The sequence below is a fragment of the Schistocerca gregaria genome, chromosome 7, assembly GCF_023897955.1.
Source record: "Schistocerca gregaria isolate iqSchGreg1 chromosome 7, iqSchGreg1.2, whole genome shotgun sequence".
Taxonomy (NCBI): domain Eukaryota; kingdom Metazoa; phylum Arthropoda; class Insecta; order Orthoptera; family Acrididae; genus Schistocerca; species Schistocerca gregaria.
The window spans coordinates 462,537,650-462,563,475 of record NC_064926.1 but is presented as its reverse complement, the minus strand read 5'-3'; the positions used below and the strand labels follow the sequence as shown (position 1 = coordinate 462,563,475).

The window sequence follows — 25,826 nt, the reverse complement described above, 5'->3', positions numbered from 1 at the left end:
CTGATACTCGTACAACACTCAAATCATTCAAGAACGGCGTCTGAAGCGATGGCGAGAGACACGCCAGTTTGTAGAGATGAAATAGGTATTGTTAGATTTGGAAGGAGAGTTTAAAAGAACCAACACGCAAAAACTAGAAGACATAGATAATTTTCGTGAACTGAAGCAGAGTGCCGATGACTGCGTTTTACTGTTGCGTTCTTTGAATTGTTATCAGTAAATACATGAATGCCGAGTGGAACGGAAGGTGTCTGGAAATGTCAGAAGCCGCTCGATAAAGACAAGTGAGAGTACTGATTGCTGATAACACCTTGAGAGCGATGCGGGCAAATTTTCTGAAGGACGCTTAATGTGTATCGAACAGACACATTAAATTTCTCCGCAACAGTAGACTCAAGTACAACTCATAATCGACGTTGATAGCAGCGGCTCTTTTCAAACACATCAGTCGTAGCATATATCAGATACAAGATATCTGTGGGGCGCATTTTTAATTTTCCTAGTATTGTTTAAAATATTAAACATACGCTTTTGGCGTTAAAAGCAAATGTTGCTGCAAAATATTACTGAATGCATTATTAGAGAACTGTTAATAACTGATAGTTTGACGGTTCACATGCAAGAGAATTATTTTATACAGATTGAAGAAAGTATAACTTATCCGAAAAATACTGTCAATAAGACTGATGCAGGGCAGACTACTGCTGATGAACATCACAGAAGATACTGAAAACGGCTGTCGTTCACATCCACACAGCGCTGTGCTCGATTTATCAAACTTGAGGCATGCATAGCAGCTCTCCGTGAGGGATAGCAGCAACAACGGCTTCAGTGTGCTGCTGATGCTCTTTCTGTGTGTGTGAATTATTTCACTTCACCTCAACCTTTAATTTGCCCCGCAGGTAAAAATCGTAAGGAGAGATATAATGTAATCGGGGCAGCGAGAGGATTGCATTCCCTTTGGTGATTGCTCTCTCCTCTTTGAGCATTTCATTCATTCGTGATCATGTTGTCAAGGCGCTGTGTGCTGTTTCTCCTCAAGTTGAAAATATTCAGACAGCCATTCAGCTTCTGTGAATTGATTCACATGTAGATTAAACAGCTCCTGGACATACTGATTAGCATTAACAGTTTGGTGAAAGAATCACGTTACGATGCAGACAGCAGACATTACTCAGCAAATCCCAATCTTGACATTATGCAACAGCTCTTCAAAAGCCTGACAGGAATTTTATGATGTATAAAAATGCATGTTTTATGAGTTCACTTACCGTGACAGAGAAAACCAAGTCTTAACTGAAATACGGTGAAGTAATCGGAAATAGGGTAGCTGTGGGCTTAATGGTGCAGTTTGCGTTGTTGACAGCTTTCCCATGACATCATCAATAACGTCACCATGCAACATTACCATATTTACCCCTACTCCCCTCCGCTTTGATATAATAGCTCAGTTGTACTGTGTATCAAATTGTGGGAAATTTAAAAATGTGTAGGAAATTTAAAACAGCCCATTTGCGCTGCAGGGTTTTGCCCCACCACTCTCACACCATAGTTAACTTGTGCTAACAGCCGAGCTGTCCTAAATGTAAACTGGGGGGAAATTAAAAAATCCAAGACAGTCGTATGTCCTGTTCGAGGGAAACCCAAGATGCTGGAAGTAGACCACTTGTGCTAAGACGGCTGACCGAAGGATACTGGTTCAGCCTGCATGGCAGCCAGATTTACCGGGGTTTTCCCCTCCCTCTGACATCAGAATTCAAGGTGGCGCACCCATGGATGCTGGTACAGCTTGTATGGTTGCCAGGTCATTTGTGCTAAGTGTAGAATGCGAGATGCAGGAGCTAGTACTGGTGCAGCCTACGTGGTTGCAAGATTTCATGTGTCGTAAGTTTAGAATCATGTTCTGAGTTTAGAATGGTAGAAATCTCAAAAAAAATCCAGTGTAGCATAGACTGTAAGACTTTCAGTACTGTTGATCATCGGATGGACAGCTCTCGTGGCACTGAGCGCTGCCTGGGGCACATAGTGCACGGTCAGTTACAATAGCGGCATCCTTTCAATAACTTCCACTGGATGGGACACCTTCGTCTTCCAGGTGCCACACCAAGCCCACCTGTGTTTACAAATTCCATTATAATCTTCTTTAAACCATTTCATGACATTGGGCCCTCCTCAGACCTTTCCCACTGTCGCAATGCAGCATTACAATTGCAGCCGTTCACATAAAACACTTTCACTAACAGCACACGGTCTTTCTCCCAGATAGCCGTAACGTTCACTCGCGTTATGACAGCGTGGACGCCATATCCTCATACAAACAGTGTACAGCTTCTTATTTGCACCTGGTAGCCACTGTTGGAAGTAATTTGTTTGTCCGCATTGGTTCCACATTAGCATATTAGCGTATCTACCAAGTTTAGCTGCCATACGATGATTACACCCTGTATTGCACCTTCCTGAGCAGCTTCACTTTCATTATAAACATTCGGTACTTGTTTATTGGTTGCTGTGACTAATCATAGCCACACATCCATGGTGACAAAGCGCAGAAATCAAATGGTTCAAATGGCTCTGAGCACTATGGGACTTAACATATATGGTCATCAGTCCCCCAGAACTTAGAACTACTTAAACCTAACTAACCTAAGGAAATCACACAACACCCAGCCATGGCGAGGCAGAGAAAATCCCTGACCCCGCCGGGAATCGAACCCGGGCCTGGGAAGCGGGAACGCTACCGCACGACCACAAGATGCGGGCTCGCAGAAATCAAATTTTAACGTTGCGGAGGGACACAAGTTGCGAGTTCGTAAAATGCGATTTTAAACTGTGGCAAATGAAAACTAAAAACCTCAGTTACCAATAAGTACATTACCGGCCATTAAAATTGCTACAACAAGAGGAAATGCAGATCATAAACGGGTATTCATCGGACAAATATGTTGTTGTGGTCTTCAGTCCTGGGACTGGTTTGATACAGCTCTCCATACTACTCTGTCCTGTGCAAGCTGCTTCATGTCCCAGTAAGTACTGCAGCCTACATGTTTCTCAATCTGCTTAGTGTGTTCATCTCTTGGTCTCCCTCTACGATTTTTACACTCCACGCTGCCCTCCAATACTAAATTGGTATTCCCTTGATGCCTCAGACTGTGTCCTACCAACCGATCCCTTCTTCTAGTCAGGTTGTGCCAAAAAATCCACTTCTCTCCAATTCTGTTCAATACCTCCTCATTAGTTATGTGATCTACCCATCTAATCTTCAGCGTTCTTCTGTAGCACCACATTTCGAAAGCTTCTATTCTCTTCTTGTCTAAATTACTTATCGTCCATGTTTCACTTCCGTACATGGCTACACTCCATACAAATACTTTCAGAAACGACTTCCCGACACTTAAATCTATACTCGATGTTAAGAAATTTCTCTTCTTCAGAAACGCTTTCCTTGCCATTGAAAGTCTACGTTTTATATCCTCTCTACTTTGACCATCATCAGTTATTTTGATTCCCAAATAGCAAAAGCCCTTTACTACTTTAAGTGTCTCATTTCCTAATCTAATTCCCTCAGCATCACCCGAGTAAACACAACTACATTCCATTATCCCCTTTTTATTTTGTTGATGTTCATCCTATATCCTCCTTTCAAGACACTGTCAATTCCATTCTACTGCTCTTCGAAGTCCTTTGCTCTCTCTGACAGAATTACAGTGTCATGAGCGAATCTTGAAGTTTTTATTTCTTCTCCATGGATTTTAATACGTACTCTGAATTTTTCTTTTGTTTCCTTTACTGCTTGCTCAATATACAGATTGAATAGCATCGGGGAGAGGTTACAACCCTGTCTTACTCCCTTCCTAACCACGCCTACCCTTCATGCCCCTCGACTCTTATAACTGCCATCTGGATTCTGTACAAATTGTAAATAGCCTTTCGCTCCCTGTATTTTACCCCTGCCATCTTTAGAATTTGACAGAGAGTATTCCAGCCAACATTGTCAAAAGCTTTCACTAAGTTTACAAATGTTAAAAACGTAGGTTTGCCTTTCCTTAATCTAGCGATCTTCCCCGAGGTCGGCTTCTACCAGTCTTTCCATTCGTCTGTAAAGAATTCGCGTTAGTATTTTGCAGCCGTGACTTATTAAACTGTTAGTACGGTAATTTTCACATCTGTCAACACCTGCTTTCTTTAGGATTGGAATTATTATATTCTTCTTAAAGTCTGAGGGTATTTCCCCTGTCTCATACATTTTGCTCACCAGATGGTACAGTTTCGTCAGGACTGGCTCTCCCAAAGCTGTCAGTTGTTCTAATGGTATGTTGTCTACTCCCGGGGCCTTGTTTCGACTTAGGTCTTTTAGTGCTCTGTCAAACTCTAGAACTAACATGTGATAACATTTTCACGCAATTTGGGTGCATAGATACTGAGAAATGAATACCCATAATAACCACCTCTGGCCGTAATAACGGCCTAGATACGCCTGGGCATTGAGTCAAACAGAGCTTGGATGCTGTGTACAGGTACAGCTCCCATGCAGCTTCAACACGATACCAAAGTTCATCAAGAGTAGTGACTGACGTATTGTGACGAGCCAGTTGCTCGGCCACCATTTACCAGACCTTTTCAACTGGTGAGAGATCTGGAGAATGTGCTGGCCAGGGGAGCAGTCGGACATGTTCTGTATCCAGAAAGGCCTCTACAGGACCTGCAACTTGCGGTCGTGCATTATCCTGCTGAAATGTAAGCTTTCGCAGGGATCGAATGAAAGGTAGAGCCACGGGTCGTAACACATCTGAAATGTAACGTACACTGTTCAAAGCGCCGTCAATGCGAACAAGAGGTGACCGAGACGTGTAACCAATGGCACCCCATACCATCACTCCGGGTGTTACGCCAGTATGGCGATGACGAATACACGCTTCCAATGTGCGCTCACCGCGATTTCGCCAAACACGAATGCGACCATCATGTGGTGTAAACGGAACCTGGATTCATCCGAAAAAAAAATGACGTTATGCCATTCGTGCACGCAGATTCGTCGTTGAAGAGACCATCGCAGTCGCTCCTGTCTGCGATGCAGCGTCAAGGGTAACCGCAGCCATGGTCTCCGAGCTGATAGTCCATGCTGCTGCATACGTCGTCGAACTGTTCGTGCAGATGGTTCTTGTCTTGCAAACGTCCCCATCTGTTGACTCAGGGATCGAGACGTGGCTGGACGATCCGTTACAGCCATGAGGATAAGATGCCCGTCATCTCGACTGCTAGAGATACGAGGCCGTTGGATTCCAGCACGGCGTTGCGTAGTACCCTCCTGAAGCCACCGATTCTTTATTCTGCTAACATTCATTGGATCTCGACCAACGCGAGCAGCAATGTCACGATACGATAAAACGCAAGCGCGATAGGCTACAATCCGACCTTTATCAAATTCGGAAACGTGATGGTACGCATTTCTTCTCGTCACACGAGGCATTACAATAACGTTTCACCAGAAACGCCGGCCAACTGTTTTTTGTGTATGAGAAATCTTGTGGAAACTTTCCTCATGTCAGCACGTTCTAGGTGTCGCCACCGGCGCCCACCTTGTGTGAATGATCTGAAAAGCTAATCATTTGCATATCACAGCATCTTCTTCCTGTCGGTTAAATTTCGCGTCTGTAGCACGTCATCTTCGTGGTGTAGCAATTTTAATGGGCAGTTGTGTAGTAATCACAGAAATCACTGATACCGGAAAGTCACAGTTTAAACTAAATGCGATTACTGAGATTTATCACCGTTAATTTTACACTGTGATTAGTCACAGGTAGCAACTAACAGGCACAGACAAGTACTGGGTGTTTATAGTTACAGCGCGGCTACTCACGGAGGTACAATATGGGCTGTAATTATCGTATGGCCGAGAACTTAACTATTGATAACTAAGATTGCTTAACGGCTATGTGTAAAGCGTAGTGGATGTCGTGCATTCCCCAGGGTAAGCGCATCGCTGTGGTGGGCGCCGGCGTGGTGGGGGTGACGACGGCGGTGCGTGCGCAGCGGCGGCTGGCGGGGGCGGAGGTGACGCTGCTGTCTGAGCAGCTGACGCCTCACACGACAGGGGACGGGTCGGCGGGCCTCTGGGAGCCCTACCTGCTGGCCGACACGCCGCCCGCGCTGGTGCAGTGAGTAGTAATAGCCGCCAGCTACTGCAGCTGCCTGCGTTGCCCAGGCCGCTTTCTCAACCCACTGCTCTGCACAACTTAAGGACGAGATAGATAAAGTAACGTACATATCAACGAAGTAAAAATGAATGAAAACGTGGGAGTATGTTTTCAGAGGTTTCCCAGTCATGCTCAGAATGGTGGACTAGCCGGTCGGAGTGGCCGAGCGGTTCTAGGCGCTACACTCTGGAACCGTGTGACCGCTACGGTCGCAGGTTCGAATCCAGCCTCGGGCATGGATGTGTGTGATGTCCTTAGGTTAGTTAGGTTTAAGTAGTTCTAAGTTCTAGGGGACTGATGACCTTAGAAGTTGAGTCCCATAGTGCTCAGAGCCATTTGAACCATTTTTGATCTTTTTTTGAGTACTGCTCGAGCGTTTGGGATACCTATCAGGTTGGATTGATGGAGGACTTAGAATCAATTCAGAGGCGGGCTGCTAGATTTGTTACTGGTAGGTTTGATCATCACCCGAGTGTTACGGAAATGCTTCAGGAACTCGGGTGGGAGTCTCTAGAGGAAAGGAGGCGTTCTTTTAGTGAATCGCTACTGAGTAAATTTAGAGAACCAGCATTTGAGGTTGACTGCAGTACAATTTTACTGCCACCAACTTATATTTCGCAGAAAGACCACAAAGATAAGATAAGAGAGATTAGGCGTCGTACAGAGGCATATAGGGAGTCATTTTTCCCTCGTTCTGTTTGGGCGTGGAACAGGGAGAGAAGATGCTAGTTGTGGTACGAGGTACTCTCCTCCACGCACAGTATGGTGGATTGCGGAGTATATATGTAGATGTAGATGTAGATGAAGATGTGTGTCAACCAGCGAGCAGCTGTAGTGCACTGTGATGTTATTTTTCTTCACAACATGGTCCAGAGACAACATGTGAATGGCCTCACAGGGGGAAGAATCGTCGGGAAACTGGAAGAAGGATGAAGTCTGGCGAGTGTAGCCCGAGAAGTTTGGCACTGCTCACAGCGTTGTTTCACGTGCATGTGGAGTGGTATGATCCAGGCCCTGCTGACCGAAGAAGAGGAGGTGTTCGACGACGGTCAACTACAGCAGCATTGTGCTACAGCAAGAGGGACCTACGTTAAACAGCGGGTGGAATTACAACATGACATCGAGGCACGTTCCACAGTGGCATGGCGACTGCATGGGGGTGGCCCCTTTACTCAGTGATAAGTATGTTATCTTCCGTTGATACCTGCATATCGGCAGCACCGAGTGCTATGGTGCCAAGAGCGTAGAGAATGGACCAAGGAGGTTTGGGATCGCATGCTTGTCTCGGATCAGAGCAGATTCGGTCTGAGTAGTGACTCTGGATGTACTCTCATATGTCGTGAGGTGGCAAAACGTAATCCACCCTGCAATATTGTTGGACATGAACGTTTTCGTGGTCCATGCGTTATGGTGTGGAGAGGCAGTGCGTTGCGTGAGTGTAAAGAACTCCAAATCTTTGAACTGGTACACTTATCAGTGGACGACATTCGACATTGTACTCCTTCCCCAGATGAATTTTTTCAGGGGTACATTCGGCCCTGACTTCTTTCTTTCCTTTTGGATGAAAATGTGCGACCACATCGGAAAGAGCAGATGGAGGAGCTCTTGGAACAAGAGGATATTCTGCGAGTGGACTGGCCTATCCGTTCTCCAGACTTAAATGTCGTAGAGTACTTGTGGTATGCATCACATACGGAGATGTATCACATCACGACCACATGCAACAAGGACCATCCAGCAGCTGTCAACCGTGCCCTGTCACAAGAACGACTTACCACCTTATGGCCTCCATGGGCTCACGTTGCACTACTTGCGCTGCCGTCCGTGGTGATCACATTCTCTAATAAGAACCATGTCTCGTATTTTAAAATGTCAGGGGGACCATCATGTGTCGCGAAGTGTGCAGCGTAATTACTGTCTCTGAATAAAAGCGTCTGACTGGGTATTTATTTCGGTTACCTACTGCACTCCATAGTAGCACTTCTTTCTATGTAACTTAAAGTCCACGTTTAATCGACCTAGTATGTTACTTGGAAATGACACATCATGCGAAAGTTTGCATGCTTACTACTTTCTTTTAGAATCTGGACTTAAATAAAAATGGCAAGGCACTGTTAATCAGAATGCAGGGATAAGTTGTGATCTAAATGACAATAGATTTATTCATACTTAACATCACAAGACTAAAAATTTTTTAAAGAACCCTCACACAAACATTTTCATTTCACTAACATGTGGACTATGGTGGACAAAGTGATCAGCTGGGGATCGACACCCGACACTAACCGGAACACTAATCCCTTTATCTGACTTCATACACGTGAATCCTGGTTAAGGCACAAAAACTATGCCACCATCAAGCATCTATAATCTACTATTCAACAAAAAGGGAAACATGGTTCGAAAGAACAGGGTGCAGAGAAACATATATTGGAGCCCTGCGCCATAGCAGCTAATACTTTACCCTACTGCTGGTCAAGGCGGCACACCATGATGCGTTCGGCGACTGCAGTCGTGGACGGCTGCAATCTGTTATTAATGGTGCGCACCCGGAAAACGCAAATATGTGGTCTCACATTCGGTTAATTCGGAATGCATTTGAAAACCTGGAGGATTCCAGTGTGCAGGTAGACCCATTTGCTGATCTGCCAAACCAATTTGACTCCGTGCCACGACTATGCGTGACGGACTATGTCAAATGTTTACACGGCCGACTCAAGACAAATAAGTACACCCACGCATCACTCGTTGTGTGTGTGACGCTAGAAGCAGTACCTCTGACGGTTCAGAAGGTGACTGGCACAGCCTCTAAGTGGCACGCTAGCAAAGGACACAAGTCTCACTGTTTAGGTACAGACCTGCAGTTCTTTGCTAGCGAAGTGCCAGTGCAAAAGTAATCTTCTCTTTCTGTCCGCTTTCCTCCTCAGCTCGGTAGAAAAAGCCCATTTAGATCTTAGACTTCCCCCATTTTAGCACAAGCCAATCACGAGCTGGAGCGTGACATTTGAAGCTGGGAGAGAGCCCTTTGCTCTGCATACAGCGATTTGACAAATCAGAGACTTTAAAGTTAATTTGGAGAACAGGAAAAAAGATTCAGCTTCACGGCCTCTTTCCCACGTATTTATGCGGTGTCTTTTGCTAACAACATGACCAGGATGGAACCATAGCCCTTCATAAAAAGCTTGTTATCTGTCTTGTTGCGTCCTTTTCGAAGTGTCCAAAGAACAGCCATAAACTCGCTAAAGACTCATGCTTTCACAAATATGTTTTGTAACGGAGTCTGGACATCTGAGCACCAGTGACCTGTCTCACGGAAATTCGCAGAATGCACACAGATGCCCGTTGGCTTCCTGCCTAACAAGGCTTCATCCTCTGTTTTAATGCCGATCTACAATGCCCTCGCCATTGCAGCGGCAACTTTTCAGCGCTAGTCAGTCCACCTGGACACGGTGAGAGATTGTAGGGCACTCTCACTTCTGATTCGGTGTAGGGAATACGATCTACGGCGATTTGACTTCATACATTGTGATGAAATGGTGGGCAGCAGTTTGTTTGTTTGCTCTAGGGAAAGAAATACGGTAAGCTTTACCTGCATTCAAAGGAACAGGGTGCCAACTTAAATGACATTTCCAGATGGCCATGTGCAGCGGTCGCATTGTGCAAAACACATTAGCTTTGGCGCCAGGCAGGGGGCAGACTTCCAGGTATACAGCCTAGCGCCGAAATGTCGCCGACAGCGCATTGTAGGCCCTGTTAACGAACAAGCCGCCAAAAGAAATGTAAACGTTCTGCAAATGTCCGTGGGATAGAGAAACTGGCGCCCAGATGTACAGACTCTGTTTCAAAACATATTTTTGTCAATGCACGAAGTTTTTTGCATGTTTATGGCCGTTCTTTGCACATTTTGAAATGAACTCAACAGGGGAGATAACAAGCTGTTTATGGAGGGCTGTGCTTCCACCCTGTATTGTGTTAGCAACAGCCATGGCAAACATGTCGGAAAGAGGCCACGAAGCTGAATTTTTTTCTGTTTTCTGCCAATTAACTTTAAAGTCTCTGATTGGTCAAATCGGTTTGCAGTGCAAAGACCACTCTCCGAGCTTAGAATGCCGGGCTCCAGCTCGTGATTGGCTTGTGTATAAGTGCGGGAAGTCAAAAAAGAGAAATGTGCTTTTGGAACCGATCTGACAAGGAAATGGCGAGAAAGAAAGAGGGCACTGTTGTACAAGTCTCTTGTTCTGGTGCTTCACTAGTAAAGAGCTACAGGTCTCTACCTAAACGGTGAGACTTGTGTCCTTTGCTAGTCACCTGTGCAAGTCACCTTCTGATCCATCAGAGGTACTGCTTATATCATCACGGTCACAAGGAGCGATGCGTGCATATACTTATTTGTCTCGAGTCGGCCATCTAAACATTTGACGTATCCCAACACGCACAGTCGTGGCATGGAGTCAAATTGGTTTGGCAGACCAGCAAACGGGTCCACCTGCACACTGGAATCCATCGGGGTTTCAGATGCTCATAAGGAAGTACCTGCACTCTGAATTAACCGAACGCGAGACTGCGTACTTGCATTTTTCAGGAATGCTCATTTAATAACAGATTGCCACCATCCATGACTTCAGTCGCCAAACGCATCGTGATGGCCCTCCTTGACCAGCAGGACGGTAAAGCATTCGCTGCTGTGACTAAAATGTCTGTTTCTCAGCATCCTGTGCTTTCGAACCATATTTTTCCTTTTTTTTTTTGTATGGTAGAATATAGATGGTTAGTGATGGAGTAGTTTGGTGCCATAACCTGGATACACGTGTATGAAGTGAGATAGAGCGAGTAGTGTTCTGGTTAGTGTCGTGTGTCGATCCCCAGCATATCACTTGTCCACCATAGATCCCATTTTAGTAAGGCTTTAGTTAAATAAATAATTTTTGTGTGATGTTTCTTTAATAATTTTGTTGTCTTGTCATGTTTAAGATCAATAAATCGGTTGTGAATTAGACTACAACTTCTCCCTGAGTTCTGATTAACAGTTCCTTCGCATTTTTATGGGAGTCTAGATCAGAAACATAAGGAGTAGCTTTTTCACTTGGTGTCCACTGCTTGGATCTTTTACGTCATTAACAATAATCTTCTTTCAACGGATGCCAACCGCATGGCGCCAACCAACGTGTCATCAATGAGACTGCAGAACTCGGCTATTCCTTTGAACGCAGGTAAAGCTTAACATTCAAAAAAATGGTTCAAATGGCTCTGAGCACTATGGAACTTGACATCTTAGGTCATCAGTCCCCTAGAACTTAGAACTACTTAAACCTAACTAACCTAAGAAAATCACACACATCCATGCCCGAGGCAGGATTCGAACCTGCGACCGTAGCAGTCCCGCGGTTCCGGACTGCAGCGCTAGAACCGCACGACCACCGCAGCCGGCAAAGCTTACCATTATTCCTTCTCTAGAGCATGCAAGCAAGAGCATGAACTACTGTCCACCATTTCATCATGATGTATGAAGCCAAACTGCAATTAAGATCATAATCCCTAAGAACATGAAGTGGCATAACACCGAATCCGAAGTGAGAGTGCCCTGCAATCTCTCAAGTTACTGTCGTTCTCAAGTTTTGCAGACCAATGTATTATGCACATACTTGGTAGTGGTCATGAGATTGACTTTGGCCAATAGCAGATGGAGGTATTACTTAAAGTTACAGCCTCAGTGAAAACCTGTGTCATTTACCCAGTATCTGATGGCAGTGGACCCATTTATGAAGAAAACAACTCAAAGTTCAAGTAGTGCAAACTTCGACATTATCCTACATTCCTATGTGGTGCATATGCCACTGTACAATCACATTATCTTTTGCTGTAGAAATCTGTAGAGAATAGTTACGATCATAAGGCATGACTACAAGTCATTTGATTTTGACTCCTGAATAATTATAAAGCTATATATTCTTCTCAAATACACCATTCTTACAACAACAACAACACTCAATCTGGATACAGTATAAAGAGGTAACGTTTTTACTTTAACCTCCAGTTACTACAGTTATTACTAGATGGAACGTAGTGTACGTAACTATAATGTGACATTTAGTTTACAATGTTAAGAACTTTGAAATCATTTCACGCCAAAAAATTTCCTTTTTTTGCCTCTTTCAAGTTTCCCTGTGGAAGGGCGATACTACAAATAAAGATTTCTTAAACAAATTTTATATTAAAAGCATTCTGGGATATAAATGAGAAACGAATGTGACCGAGGTATAGCATAATGAAATCATACATAGTCACAACATATCTATTACATATAAACGTCAAAAATGAACATTAGAAGGCTTAAACGTTCCCAAAAGTTCAGTACCGTTAAACTGGAAAGGATTATCTTTCCCTTCTACAAAAAATGGTTTCAAGTCGTAACCAATATCGTCAACATTTAGCGAAGTGACATCATCCTCAGATGAAAATATAAAAATGTCAGATCGTTCTGTAGACTTGAAAGTTTTATATCAATTACCCTACATTGCAGACATTTTAATAAGATTATTATGTAAACTCAACATATGCAGATAATAAAGTATGACAGAAATCATCTGTTTCGTCATGAACGAAAGTAAAGTTGACATTTTGGCTCAGTTACACGCATGTCATACTTTAGCCCTAAAAAAGATGTTTCCACGCTATTTTTTTCATGGTTTCGTTTTCTGTTATTTCGGTAATTTTCTAAACCAATTTAACTGTGACAAATTAATATTATTCCAAGCATTTCGAGTTCTTTGATGATTTACAATGTGCATTTACTACATAAACAGCATCACAGTCTTTCTCGAGCTCAAAAATACTAAATCCCGAAAAAAAGGTTTTAAGTTCCCCTGCTGTTTCAAGTTACCTCATTTTATTGTATGCATTTCTGTCAGTTACAATCTGCTCCCCCTTTATTCCCCTCTCTAGCATCATGAGATTTACGTCATCTCTTTTTTTGCCGAATAATGAATTTTTTCGTATTGTGGTTGCTGTGTGGTATAGAAACTGATAGAAAGCAGCAATGGGCATCTATTTAGCATTTAAATCTCTTCATTTAAACACCATCACTAACAGTTTAAAATTGTAACTAATTTATTACTATTCCGGTTACTTCTTTTCATTCACAAACGGAAATTAGCTTTTTATTTGGTGCGAAAATATAGCTGCAAAATCGAGCCTGCTTACAAAACACGTGTTGTAGTAGAACGAGGATTAACCACACGTAATATTTCTTGCAACTTCCAGGTGTAGTAGAATTCATTCTATTCTTCCAAAATATATAATCATAAACAGTTATCTTCATTTCATCGCTTGACTCTGAAACCAAAACGTTGCCTGCACATCATGTCATGGCTGAAAATACTAATACGAATTATTTTCAGAATAATGGAAAACCTTGTAGAAATCGACGTTGTGGAAGATCATTTTGGCTTCCAGAAAAATGTAGGAAGACGCAAATCAGTACTGATCCTACGTCTAATCTTAGTCGATACATCGAAGAAAGGCAAACCTACATTTATAGCATTTTTAGATTTAGCGAAAGCTGTTGAAGTGTTAACTGGGCTACACTCTTTGAAATTTTGAAGGTAGAAGAAATAACTTATAGGGATCGAAAGGTCATTTATAACTTGTACGGAAAACAGGCTGCAGTTAATCGAAGGACATGGAAGGGGGTGCAGTAATTGAGAAGGGAGTGAAACAGGGTTGTACCCAATGCCACATATTGTTTAGTCTATACACTGAGCATGCAGTAAAAGAAACCAAGGATAAATTTGCAGTAGAAATTAAAGTAAAGGGAGGAAAAATAAAAACTTTCAGTTTTGCTGAGGACATTTTAATTCTGTCAGAGACGTCTAAAGGACTTAGAAGAGCAGCTGAAAGGGGTGCACATTCTCTTGAAAAGTGATTGAAATATGAATTCAACATGGTAATGGGATTTAGGCGAATTAAATCAGGTGGTGATGAGGGACTTAGATTAGGAAATTAGACGCTATTAAATATGAGACACTTTAAATGAGGCACTGTTATAAAACATTTGCAAAACGATATTGTACGGTAGGGATAAACCGAATGAGAGCACTGTTCGAGACAGAGTGGCCTTGTATTTGGAGGATGGAGGCTCCAGTCTTCACAATCTTCATCCAGTATCCTTATTTAGATTTTTCCGTAGTTTCCATAAGCTACTTCAGGCAAATGCCGGGAGGGTTCCAATTATAAGGCCACGGTCGATTTCCTATTCCATCCTCGGCATAATAGACCGGTAAGTAGGTATGTGAATTATTTTATTTTTGTTGTTATTAAACTGTAATACCAAGACATGATCAATATCCATGTAAAAGTGATCTACGTATGCACAAAACTACTACTGTTTGTGGGACCGGAAAGTAACGTCGTTTCTGAGCAGGTCGATATTCATTTGTCATTTATCGACGCATTGTGCAGTTCAAAGTCGTGTCAAAGATATTTTAAGGTTAACGTTACTTTTTTACTCTTAAATAATTAAAACTTATTTTTTTTTAAATTTGTGATGTAATGTCCATATATATATATATATATATATATATATATATATATATATATATATATATATATATAATTTTAAATTTTAAGTCATACACAAAAACTACCACTGCCAACATCTTTGTAGTACGAATCACTCTTACAAAATAATTTACAAAACATTTACTGTGTCAAACCTTGGTCAAACAAATCCTAACTCTGGACATTGTCTAATAAAAACCATTTTGAAATCATCATATATCTTCTTTCATTTACGTGCTAAAGTTTTCTCAGGGTAACTGCACAGCGAGCGTGACTCCTACCTTAAAGCTGTCACGACACTTCTGCTTCCTCCGGGCACCTAGCTGCGACTCCCGAGTTTTTTACTACGTGCGCCCGGCTCTCTTAAGCATCAAAGATCCTCCTACTCAAAAGATATTATACTCATTCTACCTTGCGGTTGGTAACTACCGACTTTATTTTCCGGATCTACCCTGATCAGACCTTAGCACATACATTTCACAGTGAGGTCATCGGTCTCATAGGATTGGGGAAGGAAGTCGGCCGTGCCCTTTCAAAGGAACCATACTGGCATTTGTCTGGAGCGATTTACGGAAATCACGGAAAACCTAAATCAGGTGGCCGGACGCGGGATTGGACCATCGTTCTCCCGAATGCGAGTTTAATGTGCTAACCACTGCGCAACCTCGCTCGGTGGTGAGGGGGTGTAAAACTTGTATCGGGAGACCTAGGCAAGAATACAGGGCCCAGGTTCAGATGAATGTGGACTGCAGTAGCTATTCGGAGATGAAGAGGCTTATACAGAAGGGACGAGCGTTGACTGTGTAAATAGGCTGTTTAGGTTTTTATGTTGGTAACGCCACGTAGCGCTCTGTATGAAAATCACTGATTGTGCTGTGTGCAGTCTGAGGCTGGCCGGCATTGTTGGAATTTGTTATTGTGGTGTTGGGCAGTTGGCTGTTAACAGCGCGTAGCATTGCGCAGTTGGAGGTGAGCCGCCAGCAGTGGTGGATGTGGGGAGAGAGATGGCGGAGTTTTGAGAGCGGATGATATGGGTGTGAGTCCATCAGAGACAGTATATTTGTAAGACTAGATGTCATATATATAATGCCTTTTGAACACTATTAAGGTAAATACATTGTTTGTTCTTTATCAAAATCTTTCATTTGCTAACTATGCCTATCAGTAGTTAGTGCCTTCAGTAGTTGGAATCTTTTATTTAGCAGCAGTAGTGGCGCTCGCTGTATTGCAGTAGTTCGAGTAACGAAGATTTTTGTGGGGTAAGTGATTTATGAAAGGTATAGGTTAATGTTAGTCAGGGCCTTTCTTTTGTAGGGATTATTGAAAATCAGATTGCGTTGCGCTAAAAATATTGTGTGTCAGTTTGGTGTTGATCAGAATAGGTAAAGAGCGAAATGTATGAGTACGTTCAGTTGAGCTCAGCTGTTTGAAAATCAAATAACGTAAGGGGTTTATCAGCACAATGATTAATAAATTTTTCTAAGGGGACGTTTGAACTGGACTGAAGACCACAGCAACAACCTCCACAACGTCACACTGCTCAACTTTGGTAAAGCAAACAAAATGCACCTAGGAGTAACGGCGGGGTGTGTACTGTTCGGGCAGACGCTGGGCCGTGGAGACGTACCGGCACCTGGTGTCGCTGTGGCGGCGGCCGGAGGCTCCGGAGCTGGGAGTGAGCCTGGTGCCCTTGGTGTGCGTCAGCCAGCAGCCCCCTGGGCCGCCGCCGCCCTGGGCGCCGCACGTGCTGGGCTTCACGGCCCTAGACCACCACCAGCTGGGCGCGCTGTCTGCTGAGCACGGCAGGCGCTACACGTGAGTACACCGCGTACCAAGTAAGCTGGCCTGCGTCTGCACAGATTGCCAAATAGGGAAGGCCACATCGGTTGTGGTGGGTTCTCCTGTCTGAATGACCACCACACGCTAGGGGAAGTGCGGTTCGACAGCTGAAGCATGGTCACAGACGTACAGCATATCTCATACAATTTGTAAGCTACTGCTAGAGAGTTTACAAACTACCATATTGACAAGCTTTGCTGGCACGAGCAATAACTGCACAAATACAGGCGCTCATAGAAAGGTGGAACGAGTATATAGAGGGTCTATACAGGGGCGATGTTCTTGAGGACAATATTATGGAAATGGAAGAGGAGGTAGATAAAGATGAAATGAGAGATATGATACTGCGTGAAGAGTTTGAGAGAGCACTGAAAAACCTGAGTCGAAACAAGGCCCCCGCAGTAGACAACATTCCATTAGAACTACTGACAGCCTTGGGAGAGCCAGTCATGACAAAACTTTACCATCTGGTGAGCAAGATGTAAGAGACAGGCGAAATTCCCTCAGACTTCAAGAAGAATATGATAATTCCAATACCAAAGAAATCAGTTGTTGACAGATGTCAAAATTACCGAACTATCAGTTTAATAAGTCATGGCTGCAAAATACTAACACGAATTATTTACAGACGAATGGAAAAACTAGTAGAAGCCGACCTCGGGGAAGATCAGTTCGGATTCCGTAGAAATGTTGGAACACGAGAGGCAATACTGACCCTACGACTTATCTTAGAAGAAAGATTAAGGAAAGGCAAACATACGTTTCTAGCATTTGTAGACTTAGAGATACCTTTTGACAATGTTGACTGGAATACTCTCTTTCAAATTCTGAAGGTGGCAGGGGTAAAATACAGGGAGCGAAAGGCTATTTACAATTTGTACAGAAATCAGATGGCAGTTATAAGAGTCGAGGGACATGAAAGGGAAGCAGTGGTTGGGAAGGGAGTGAGACAGGGTTGTAGTCTCTTCCCAATGTTATTCAATCTGTATATTGAGCAAGCAGTAAAGGAAACGAACGAAAAGCTCGGAGTAGGTATTTAAATCCATGGAGAATAAATAAAAACTTTGAGGTTCACCGATGACATTGTAATACTGTCAGAGACAGCAAAGGACTTGGAACAGCAGTTGAACGGAATGGACTGTGTCTTGAAAGAAGGATATAAGATGAAGATCAACAAAAGCAAAACGAGGATAATGGAATGTAGACGAATTAGGTCGGGTGATGCTGCGGCAATTAGATTAGGAAATGAGACACAGCAGTAAAGGGTTTTTGCTATTTGGGGAGCAAAACAACTGATGATGGTCGAAGTAGAGAGGATATAAAATGTAGACTGGCTATGGCAAGGAAAGCGTTTCTGAAGAAGAGAAATTTGTGAACATCTAGTATAGATTTAAGTGTCAGGAAGTTGTTTCTGAAAGTATTTGTATGGAGTGTAGCCATGTATGGAAGTGAAACATGGTCGATAAATAGTTTGGACAAGAATAGAAGCTTTAGAAATGTGGTGCTACAGAAGAATGTTGAAGATTACATAGGTAGATTACGTAACTAGTCAGGAGGTATTGAATAGAATTGGGGAGAAAATGGGTTTGTGGCACAACTTGACAAGAAGAAGGGATCGGTTGGTAGGACATGTTCTGAGGCATCGAGGAACCACCAATTTAGTATTGGAGGGCAGCGTGGAGGGTAAAAATCGTAGAGGGAGACCAAGAGATGAATACACTAAGCAGACTCAGGATGATGTAGGATGCAGTAGGTACTGTAGAGTCGAGCGCGGGTCACGGAACTGTTGTGTTGTGGGTAGCTCGGCATGTGAGAGACATTGCTAGTACGGAAGTTGAAGTGTTGCTACAAGTGCTATTACAGTAAAGTGATGAAATATAGAAGTGATTCAGAAGAAAGTGTGTCAAGATGTAATTAAAAATGAGCAGTGCCGCCGATAACGTATTTGTGTACGCTCTTGTTGCGTGTCGCACAGTATCAATCATCCGCGCCCTGTTCGGTCTCCCAGAATGAACTGATGTGAATCAGTAGAAATTAGTTACCATAAAATACTACAGTCAGATGTAGACTCTGAAACAGAAAAACGTGCTGATTCTGCCCAACTAGAAAGGAAAGGAAGGCTTAACATGTTTGCTAGATCTGCAGAAAAGCAATATGCATGCACTGCTGTTCCCGGGTCAGCAAACGGTGTTGTGAAAATTTGTAATTTGGGATACTCTGACCCTTCATGTGGTTTCGATTAAGGTTAAAACTTTATATTTTCAGTTCTGTTGATTCCTCGAAAAGAAATGCAAAATGTTTCCAAGTTTTAATTTCCCTATTACCTAATGAAAAACATTTGCTAAAGATAATTAATGTTATTGATTTGTATTTTCGTGATTATTTACGCTGTATTAATGATTGTTTCATATGCAAAAGAGAGAATTTAAAAGGGATACAAATTTGAACATTACACCCAGCCAGAAATGAGAGGTCAGATTGACTGCATCATGTTGTTAGTGTCCCATGTTTGCCACTACGATAGTCAGACATTAAATACACTCCTGGAAATTGAAATAAGAACACCGTGAATCACACGCACGGCACAGCGGACACACCAGGAACCGCGGTGTTGGCCGTCGAATGGCGCTAGCTGCGCAGCATTTGTGCACCGCCGCCGTCAGTGTCAGCCAGTTTGCCGTGGCATACGGAGCTCCATCGCAGTCTTTAACACTGGTAGCATGCCGCGACAGCGTGGACGTGAACCGTATGTGCAGTTAACGGACTTTGAGCGAGGGTGTATAGTGGGCATGCGGGAGACCGGGTGGACGTACCGCCGAATTGCTCAACACGTGGGGCGTGAGGTCTCCACAGTACATCGATATTGTCACCAGTGGTCGGCGGAAGGTGCACGTGCCCGTCGACCTGGGACCGGACCGCAGCGACGCACGGATGCACGCCAAGACCGTAGGATCCTACGCAGTGCCGTAGGGGACCGCACCGCCACTTCCCAGCAAATTAGGGACACTGTTGCTCCTGGGGTATCGGCAAGGACCATTCGCAACCGTCTCCATGAAGCTGGGCTACGGTCCCGCACACCGTTAGGCCGTCTTCCGCTCACGCCCCAACATCGTGCAGCCCGCCTCCAGTGGTGTCGCGACAGGAGTGAATGGAGGGACGAATGGAGACGTGTCGTCTTCAGCGATGAGAGTCGCTTCTACCTTGGTGCCAATGACGGTCGTATGCGTGTTTGGCGCCGTGCAGGTGAGCGCCACAATCAGGACTGCATACGACTGAGGCACACAGGGCCAACATCCGGCATCATGGTGTGGGGAGCGATCTCCTACACTGGCCGTACACCTCTGGTGATCGTCGAGGGGACACTGAATAGTGCACGGTACATCCAAACCGTCATCGAACCCATCGTTCTACCATTCCTAGACCGGCAAGGGAACTTGCTGTTCCAACAGGACAATGCACGTCCGCATGTATCCCGTGCCACCCAACGTGCTCTAGAAGGTGTAAGTCAACTACCCTGGCCAGTAAGATCTCCGGATCTGTCCCCCATTGAGCATGTTTGGGACTGGATGAAGCGTCGTCTCACGCGGTCTGCACGTCCAGCACGAACGCTGGTCCAACTGAGGCGCCAGGTGGAAATGGCATTTCAAGCCGTTCCACATGACTACATCCAGCATCTCTACGATCGTCTCCATGGGAGAATAGCAGCCTGCATTGCTGCGAAAGGTGGATATACACTGTACTAGTGCCGACATTGTGCATGCACTGTTGCCTGTGTCTATGTGCCTGTGGTTCTGTCAGTGTGATCATGTGATGTATCTGACGCCAGGAATGTGTCAATAAAGTTTCTCCTTCCTGGGACAATGAATTCACGGTGTTCTTATTTCAATTTCCAGGAGTGTAGCTATAATCAGCGGTGGAAATATATGTGCGATCACCGACCGTGTGCGGCTGTTTCTTGTTGGATCGTCTGATCAATCGGAAGTTGCATTGCAGAGTAAATGTAGATTCAAAATATAATTATTTTTGGATAGCTCAACATGAATTTCCTAAGGGACCGTAGTTTATCATGCATTCACCAGTAGAATACGGCGCGGAGAAAATATTTCGCCGCATGCAACTTCCGTCCGATTTCGACGAAAGAATTCGTGACTGTGAATTCTCTATTTGGCAGAAACATAAAGAAAATTAAATAACTTCATGAAGGAGTGAGATATAGATTCTATATTAAATAAATAGTCCATACTCCAATTCCATTTAAATCTGGATTTACGGCAATTAATAGATGAACGTACACTGCAATGAAAGATTTAACGTGGATGCCGTTTTGACTGGCACTTCACTTCTCGTAATAAAAATAATTCCTTTGACGTTTTCACATACACGTCGCACAATAAATCTACTGCTGTGCAGTATTGTACTTTTAGTATTGTACTTTTAGTATTGCACTTTTACTTTACACTAAAATATTATTATTTTTAACAATAATAATACGGCGGCAAGACATGCGCGTCCGACACAAGTTAAAAGAGACAAGGGAAGGATGAGTAACTGTTCATCGAGAATATCTCACACATAAAAAAAATGTGTAAAAGTGTTCTTCTTCTGTCCGTTTTTCGCGCCGCGGTTTTCAAAGTCAATAACGCACTGCATCTCTGACGGCGCTTCGACAATAAACAAGTTACGTCACAGGTCGTTCACCTTTTACATTCTTGCAACATTATTTGCTAACTGTAGCTGTTGACGAGCGACTACTCGATTAGTGAATGATTTAAAATGATAAGGTAATCACATAATGTTACAGCGTCCTAAGAAGAATTGGGAAGATTAGTTGAAGTCCACTTGAAATTAGAATAGACAAGGATGCCTTAACCAAAACTGGACACAATGATGCATATAATCACGTGTGTCTGGCCATGAAAAATGTATCGAAGAACTATGGTGCGTGAAGACTGTGGGGCTACGCTGTATAGTAAAGGGATAGCAGCGATAACGTTCGCAGTGTGCAAGGTCACCAGTGACAGACAGACAACTAAGGTGGCTGTTTCTTCAGAACAACGGGATTGACTCACCCAGCGCTCAGGCCACAATGCTTTTCTGTGCTATAGTACTCAAGCTCTACACACAGCGCATACTAACAATACTTCTCACCTCCACCACTGTTCAATGTCGCTTTATTCAAAACATCTATCACTTCCCCAAACACAAAACATCAAACACCGCAAACATTGAAAACACATTCACAACAGCTGGACAAATGCGCTATCTAGATGGTACTAAAATATACCACATACGGCTTACGTTTTCTTTCGCCCTGATCCCTCTCCCCGAAAACGTCGTTTATATAATGGAAGGAAGCAGACTGAACAAAAACTTACTTACCTCCACGAGACATCAGGCTAGTACCATGTAACACTCCCTCCAGGTCTCACTGCAGGAGGAAGAAGGTCTATAATTTTTTTCAGCAGCGATATATCCAGCTGAAGCAACTCGTTCGTGTTAGGTCCCACAGAGCTACCAAATTGCGACAATGTTGAGTGTTGTGTTTCACCTCCTGTTTCATACAGTCCCAGACATTTTCTAAGGGATTAGACCAGCTGATACAATGGGCCGGACGTGGTACGATAGGATGCCCGACGGTTCTTCAAAGAAGGAACGTATGTGTGTTGCCCTGAGAACACGGCTCTTGTCATGCTGGAAGAGAGTAGTGTCCACATAACATTACTCGTGAAGATGTACAAAATAGGCAACACTTGTTATAATATAGCGCATTACAGAGAAAGAAAAAACAGATTGTTAAGTTTTTCAAAGAGTTATTAAGTGGTTCTCTCAAAACGACTCTTCCTAAATTTTGAGGAAACGCTGTCTGAATTTCTGTGCAACCAATATTCATACAACATGTTCATATAGCACATGAACAGGAGTCAGTGAACAAGATAGAATTCTCCAATTCATTGGTTTTACATGCTGATGAAAACTTGAAAGAAGAGTGTTACAGAGCTGCTCATATAATTAAGTTCGGCTACTTCTGCTCTTCGTATAATTGCTAAATTTGGAAACACAGGAATCAACCTGATGACACAGTTTGCATATTTCCACTCAAAAATATATTATGGAACAATTTTATGGGATAACTCAGTACTTAGAAAGAAAGTATCGATTGCACGCAAACAAGCAGTAAGAATAATATGCCTTGTACACGCCCCTCGCTATGTCAGTATCTCTTCAATGAGTTAGGAATTTTCATTGCATCATCACAGTACGTACATTCGTTAATGAAATTCATCATAAATAATGCATCACAATTTCAGAAGAATAGTGATGTCTACACCTATAACACTAGATGAAAAAATTACCTTTGTCATCTGTTATTAAAGCAGTCAGTGGCCCAGAAAGAAGTTCAGTATTCAGCAACAAACATTTTTGATTTATCCGATAATGTGAAGTGTCTGATAAGTGGCAAAGCAAGTTTTAAACCTAACCTGAAGTCAGTTCTCCTTCACATTTTCCTCTATTTCACGGGCGAATTTTTATTCAAAAACTGGTGGCGTGTTAAAAAAAAGAAAGAAAAAGAAAAGAAACCTAGCTAAGTGTAGTAGCATGAGTAGGTTTACGAACCATATGTTCGTTAGTGTTGACTCTAATCGCGTATACATATACTGTAAACTGACTATTACCACATCATTTCGATAAAATAATCGTTCAAACGATCTATGGAACATGTAAATAGCTTGGCAACCCAACATGTTGGAATAAAACTTGCGGGAGCGCCGCACGAATTTGTTAGCGATACTGCGCTAAACTGTGACCATGACGATCGTGCAGTACTCCCGTACGATTCTCGAGCGGCAGCACACCAAACAAAACAGTTATTTACTTGTTCTATTTAAATCGGTAAATGGAGTTCTCGTTAACAAGCTACTTTATTTTCAGGTTCAGTCACACAAATTGCCGCGCTATCATAAGAGAGGTCTATCTAGAGACTTAATGCAAGAGACTGCTTTAGATATACATCCAGCTCGATGTTCTCTTCTACAGCATTGTTCCTCAGGGTTCAAGGAATCTTCTGTCGGGAATATTCCTTGTAGCCACTTTGGCGGTGAGGGCTGTCTGCACTCACACTGATGTCCCAATCTCGGCTGCTGTGCCCCAACGCTGCCCGTAGCCGACCGAATACCTCAAACAGAACGTACACACAACCATAAAGACACACATGCCTACAACACGTAAGTGAAACATGAGTTCATATAACATGACCCAGTATAACGATGTAACTCTACACGTTTATTCATTCACATACGTCATCAAGGCAGCAGAAATTTTAGGGCGATAAATTCGCGCGTTTTTCTGGATTTTGAGTCTCCAAATTTCTGCACCCATTCAACACCTTAATTCATATTCACAGCAACCTGAATGAACGAGGCCGTCACGATACGAAAAATACCAAGCATCACAGAAACGCCTCCAGCCTGAACTTTCCCAGCTACATAGTGCTGGTTAAACTCCTTTTTCGAACGTCTATGCAGTCGACACCCTGTACAAGGGCCGTTCAATAAGTAATGCAACACTGTTTTTTGTCGGTCAGTTTCTGTTGAGAAAACGCGACATTTGTTGTGGAACATCGTAGAACATTCCTGCTTCAGCCACTATAGTTCATGAAGTTCCGTGAAGTGGCGATGCTATACACACACTACTGGCCATTAAAAATGGTACACCACGAAGATGACGTGCTACAGACGCGAAATTTAATCGACAGGAAGAAGATGCTGTGATATGCAAATGATTAACTTTTCAGAGCATTCACACAAGGTTGGTGCCGGTGGCGACATCTTTAACTTGCTGACAAGAGGAAAGTTTCCAACCGATTTCTCATATACAAACAGCAGTTGACCAGCGTTACCTGGTGAAACGTTGTGATGCCTCGTGTGAGGAGAAGAAATTCGTACCATCACGTTTCCGACATTGATAAACGTCGGATTGTAGCGTATCGCGATTGTGGTTTATCGCATCGCGACATTGCTGCTCGCGTTGGTCGAGATCCAATGACTGTTAGCAGAATATGGAATCGGTGGGTTCAGGAGGGTAATACGGAACGCCGTGCTGGATCCCAATGGCCTCGTATCACTAGCAGTCGAAATGATAGGCATCTTATCCGATTGGCTATAACGGATCGTGCAGCCACGACTCGATCCCTGAATCAAAAGATGGGTTTGTTTGCAAGACAATAATCATCTGCACTAACAGTTCGACGACATTTGCAGCAGCATGGCCTATCAGCTCGGAGACCACAGCTGCGGTTACCCTTGACGGTGCATCACAGACAGGAGCGCCTACGATGGTGTAATCAACGACGAACCTGGGTGCATGAATGGCACGTCATTTTTTTCGGATGAATCCAGGTTCTATTTACAGCATCATGAAGGTCGCATCCGTGTTTGGCGACATCGCGGTGATTGCAAATTGTAAGCGTGTATTCCTCATTGCCATACTGGTGTATCACCCGGCGTGATAGTATTGGGTGCCGTTGGTTACGCGTCTCGGTCACCTCTTGTTCGCATTGACGGCACTTTGAACAGTGGACTCTACATTTCAGATGTGATACGACCCGTGGCTCTGCCCTTCATTCGATCCCTACGAAAGCCTACATTTCAGCAGGATAATGCACTACCGAATGTTGCAGGTCCTGTACGGGCCATTTCTGGATACAGAAAATGTTCGACTGCTGCCCTGGCCAGCACATTCTTCAGATCTCTCACCAATTGAAAACGTCTGGTCAATGGTGGCCGAGCAACTGGCTCATCACAATACGCCAGTAACTACTCTTGATTAACTGTGGTATCGTGTCGAAGCTGCATGAGCAGCTGTACCTGTACACGCCATCCAAGCTCTGTTTAACTCAATGCCCAGGCGTATCAAGGCCGTTATTACGGCCAGAGGTGGTTGTTCTGGGTACTGATTTCTCAGGATGTATGTACCCAAATTGCGTGAAAATGTAATCACATGTCAGTTGTAATATAATATATTTGTCCAATGAATACCCGTTTATCATCTGCATTTCTTCTTGGTGTAGCAGTTTTAATGGCCAGTAGTGTAGCTTTCTAAATGGGATCTGTAATGGAGGTGCGTTCCAAGCACAGAGCCGTCATTGAGTTTCTTTTGGCGGAAAACCGGTGCATCGCAGATATTTATAGGTGCTTGTAGAATGTTTACGGTGGTCTGGCAATGAATCAAAGCACGGTA

General features: G+C 43.5%; 1 protein-coding gene across 3 annotated transcripts in view; it reads left to right on the top strand.

Moving 5' to 3' along the window:
- LOC126281672 (D-aspartate oxidase) overlaps window positions 1-25,826 on the top strand; it is a 75,156-nt gene that overhangs the window by 17,162 nt on the left and 32,168 nt on the right. For 2 of the 3 annotated variants that reach the window (XM_049980824.1, XM_049980825.1), the window contains exons 2-3: window positions 5,968-6,155; window positions 16,356-16,565. In XM_049980824.1, the coding sequence (XP_049836781.1) occupies window positions 5,968-6,155; window positions 16,356-16,565 (398 nt within the window). The remainder of the gene's footprint in view (window positions 1-5,967; window positions 6,156-16,355; window positions 16,566-25,826) is intronic. The other variant, XM_049980826.1, reaches the window with a different exon arrangement.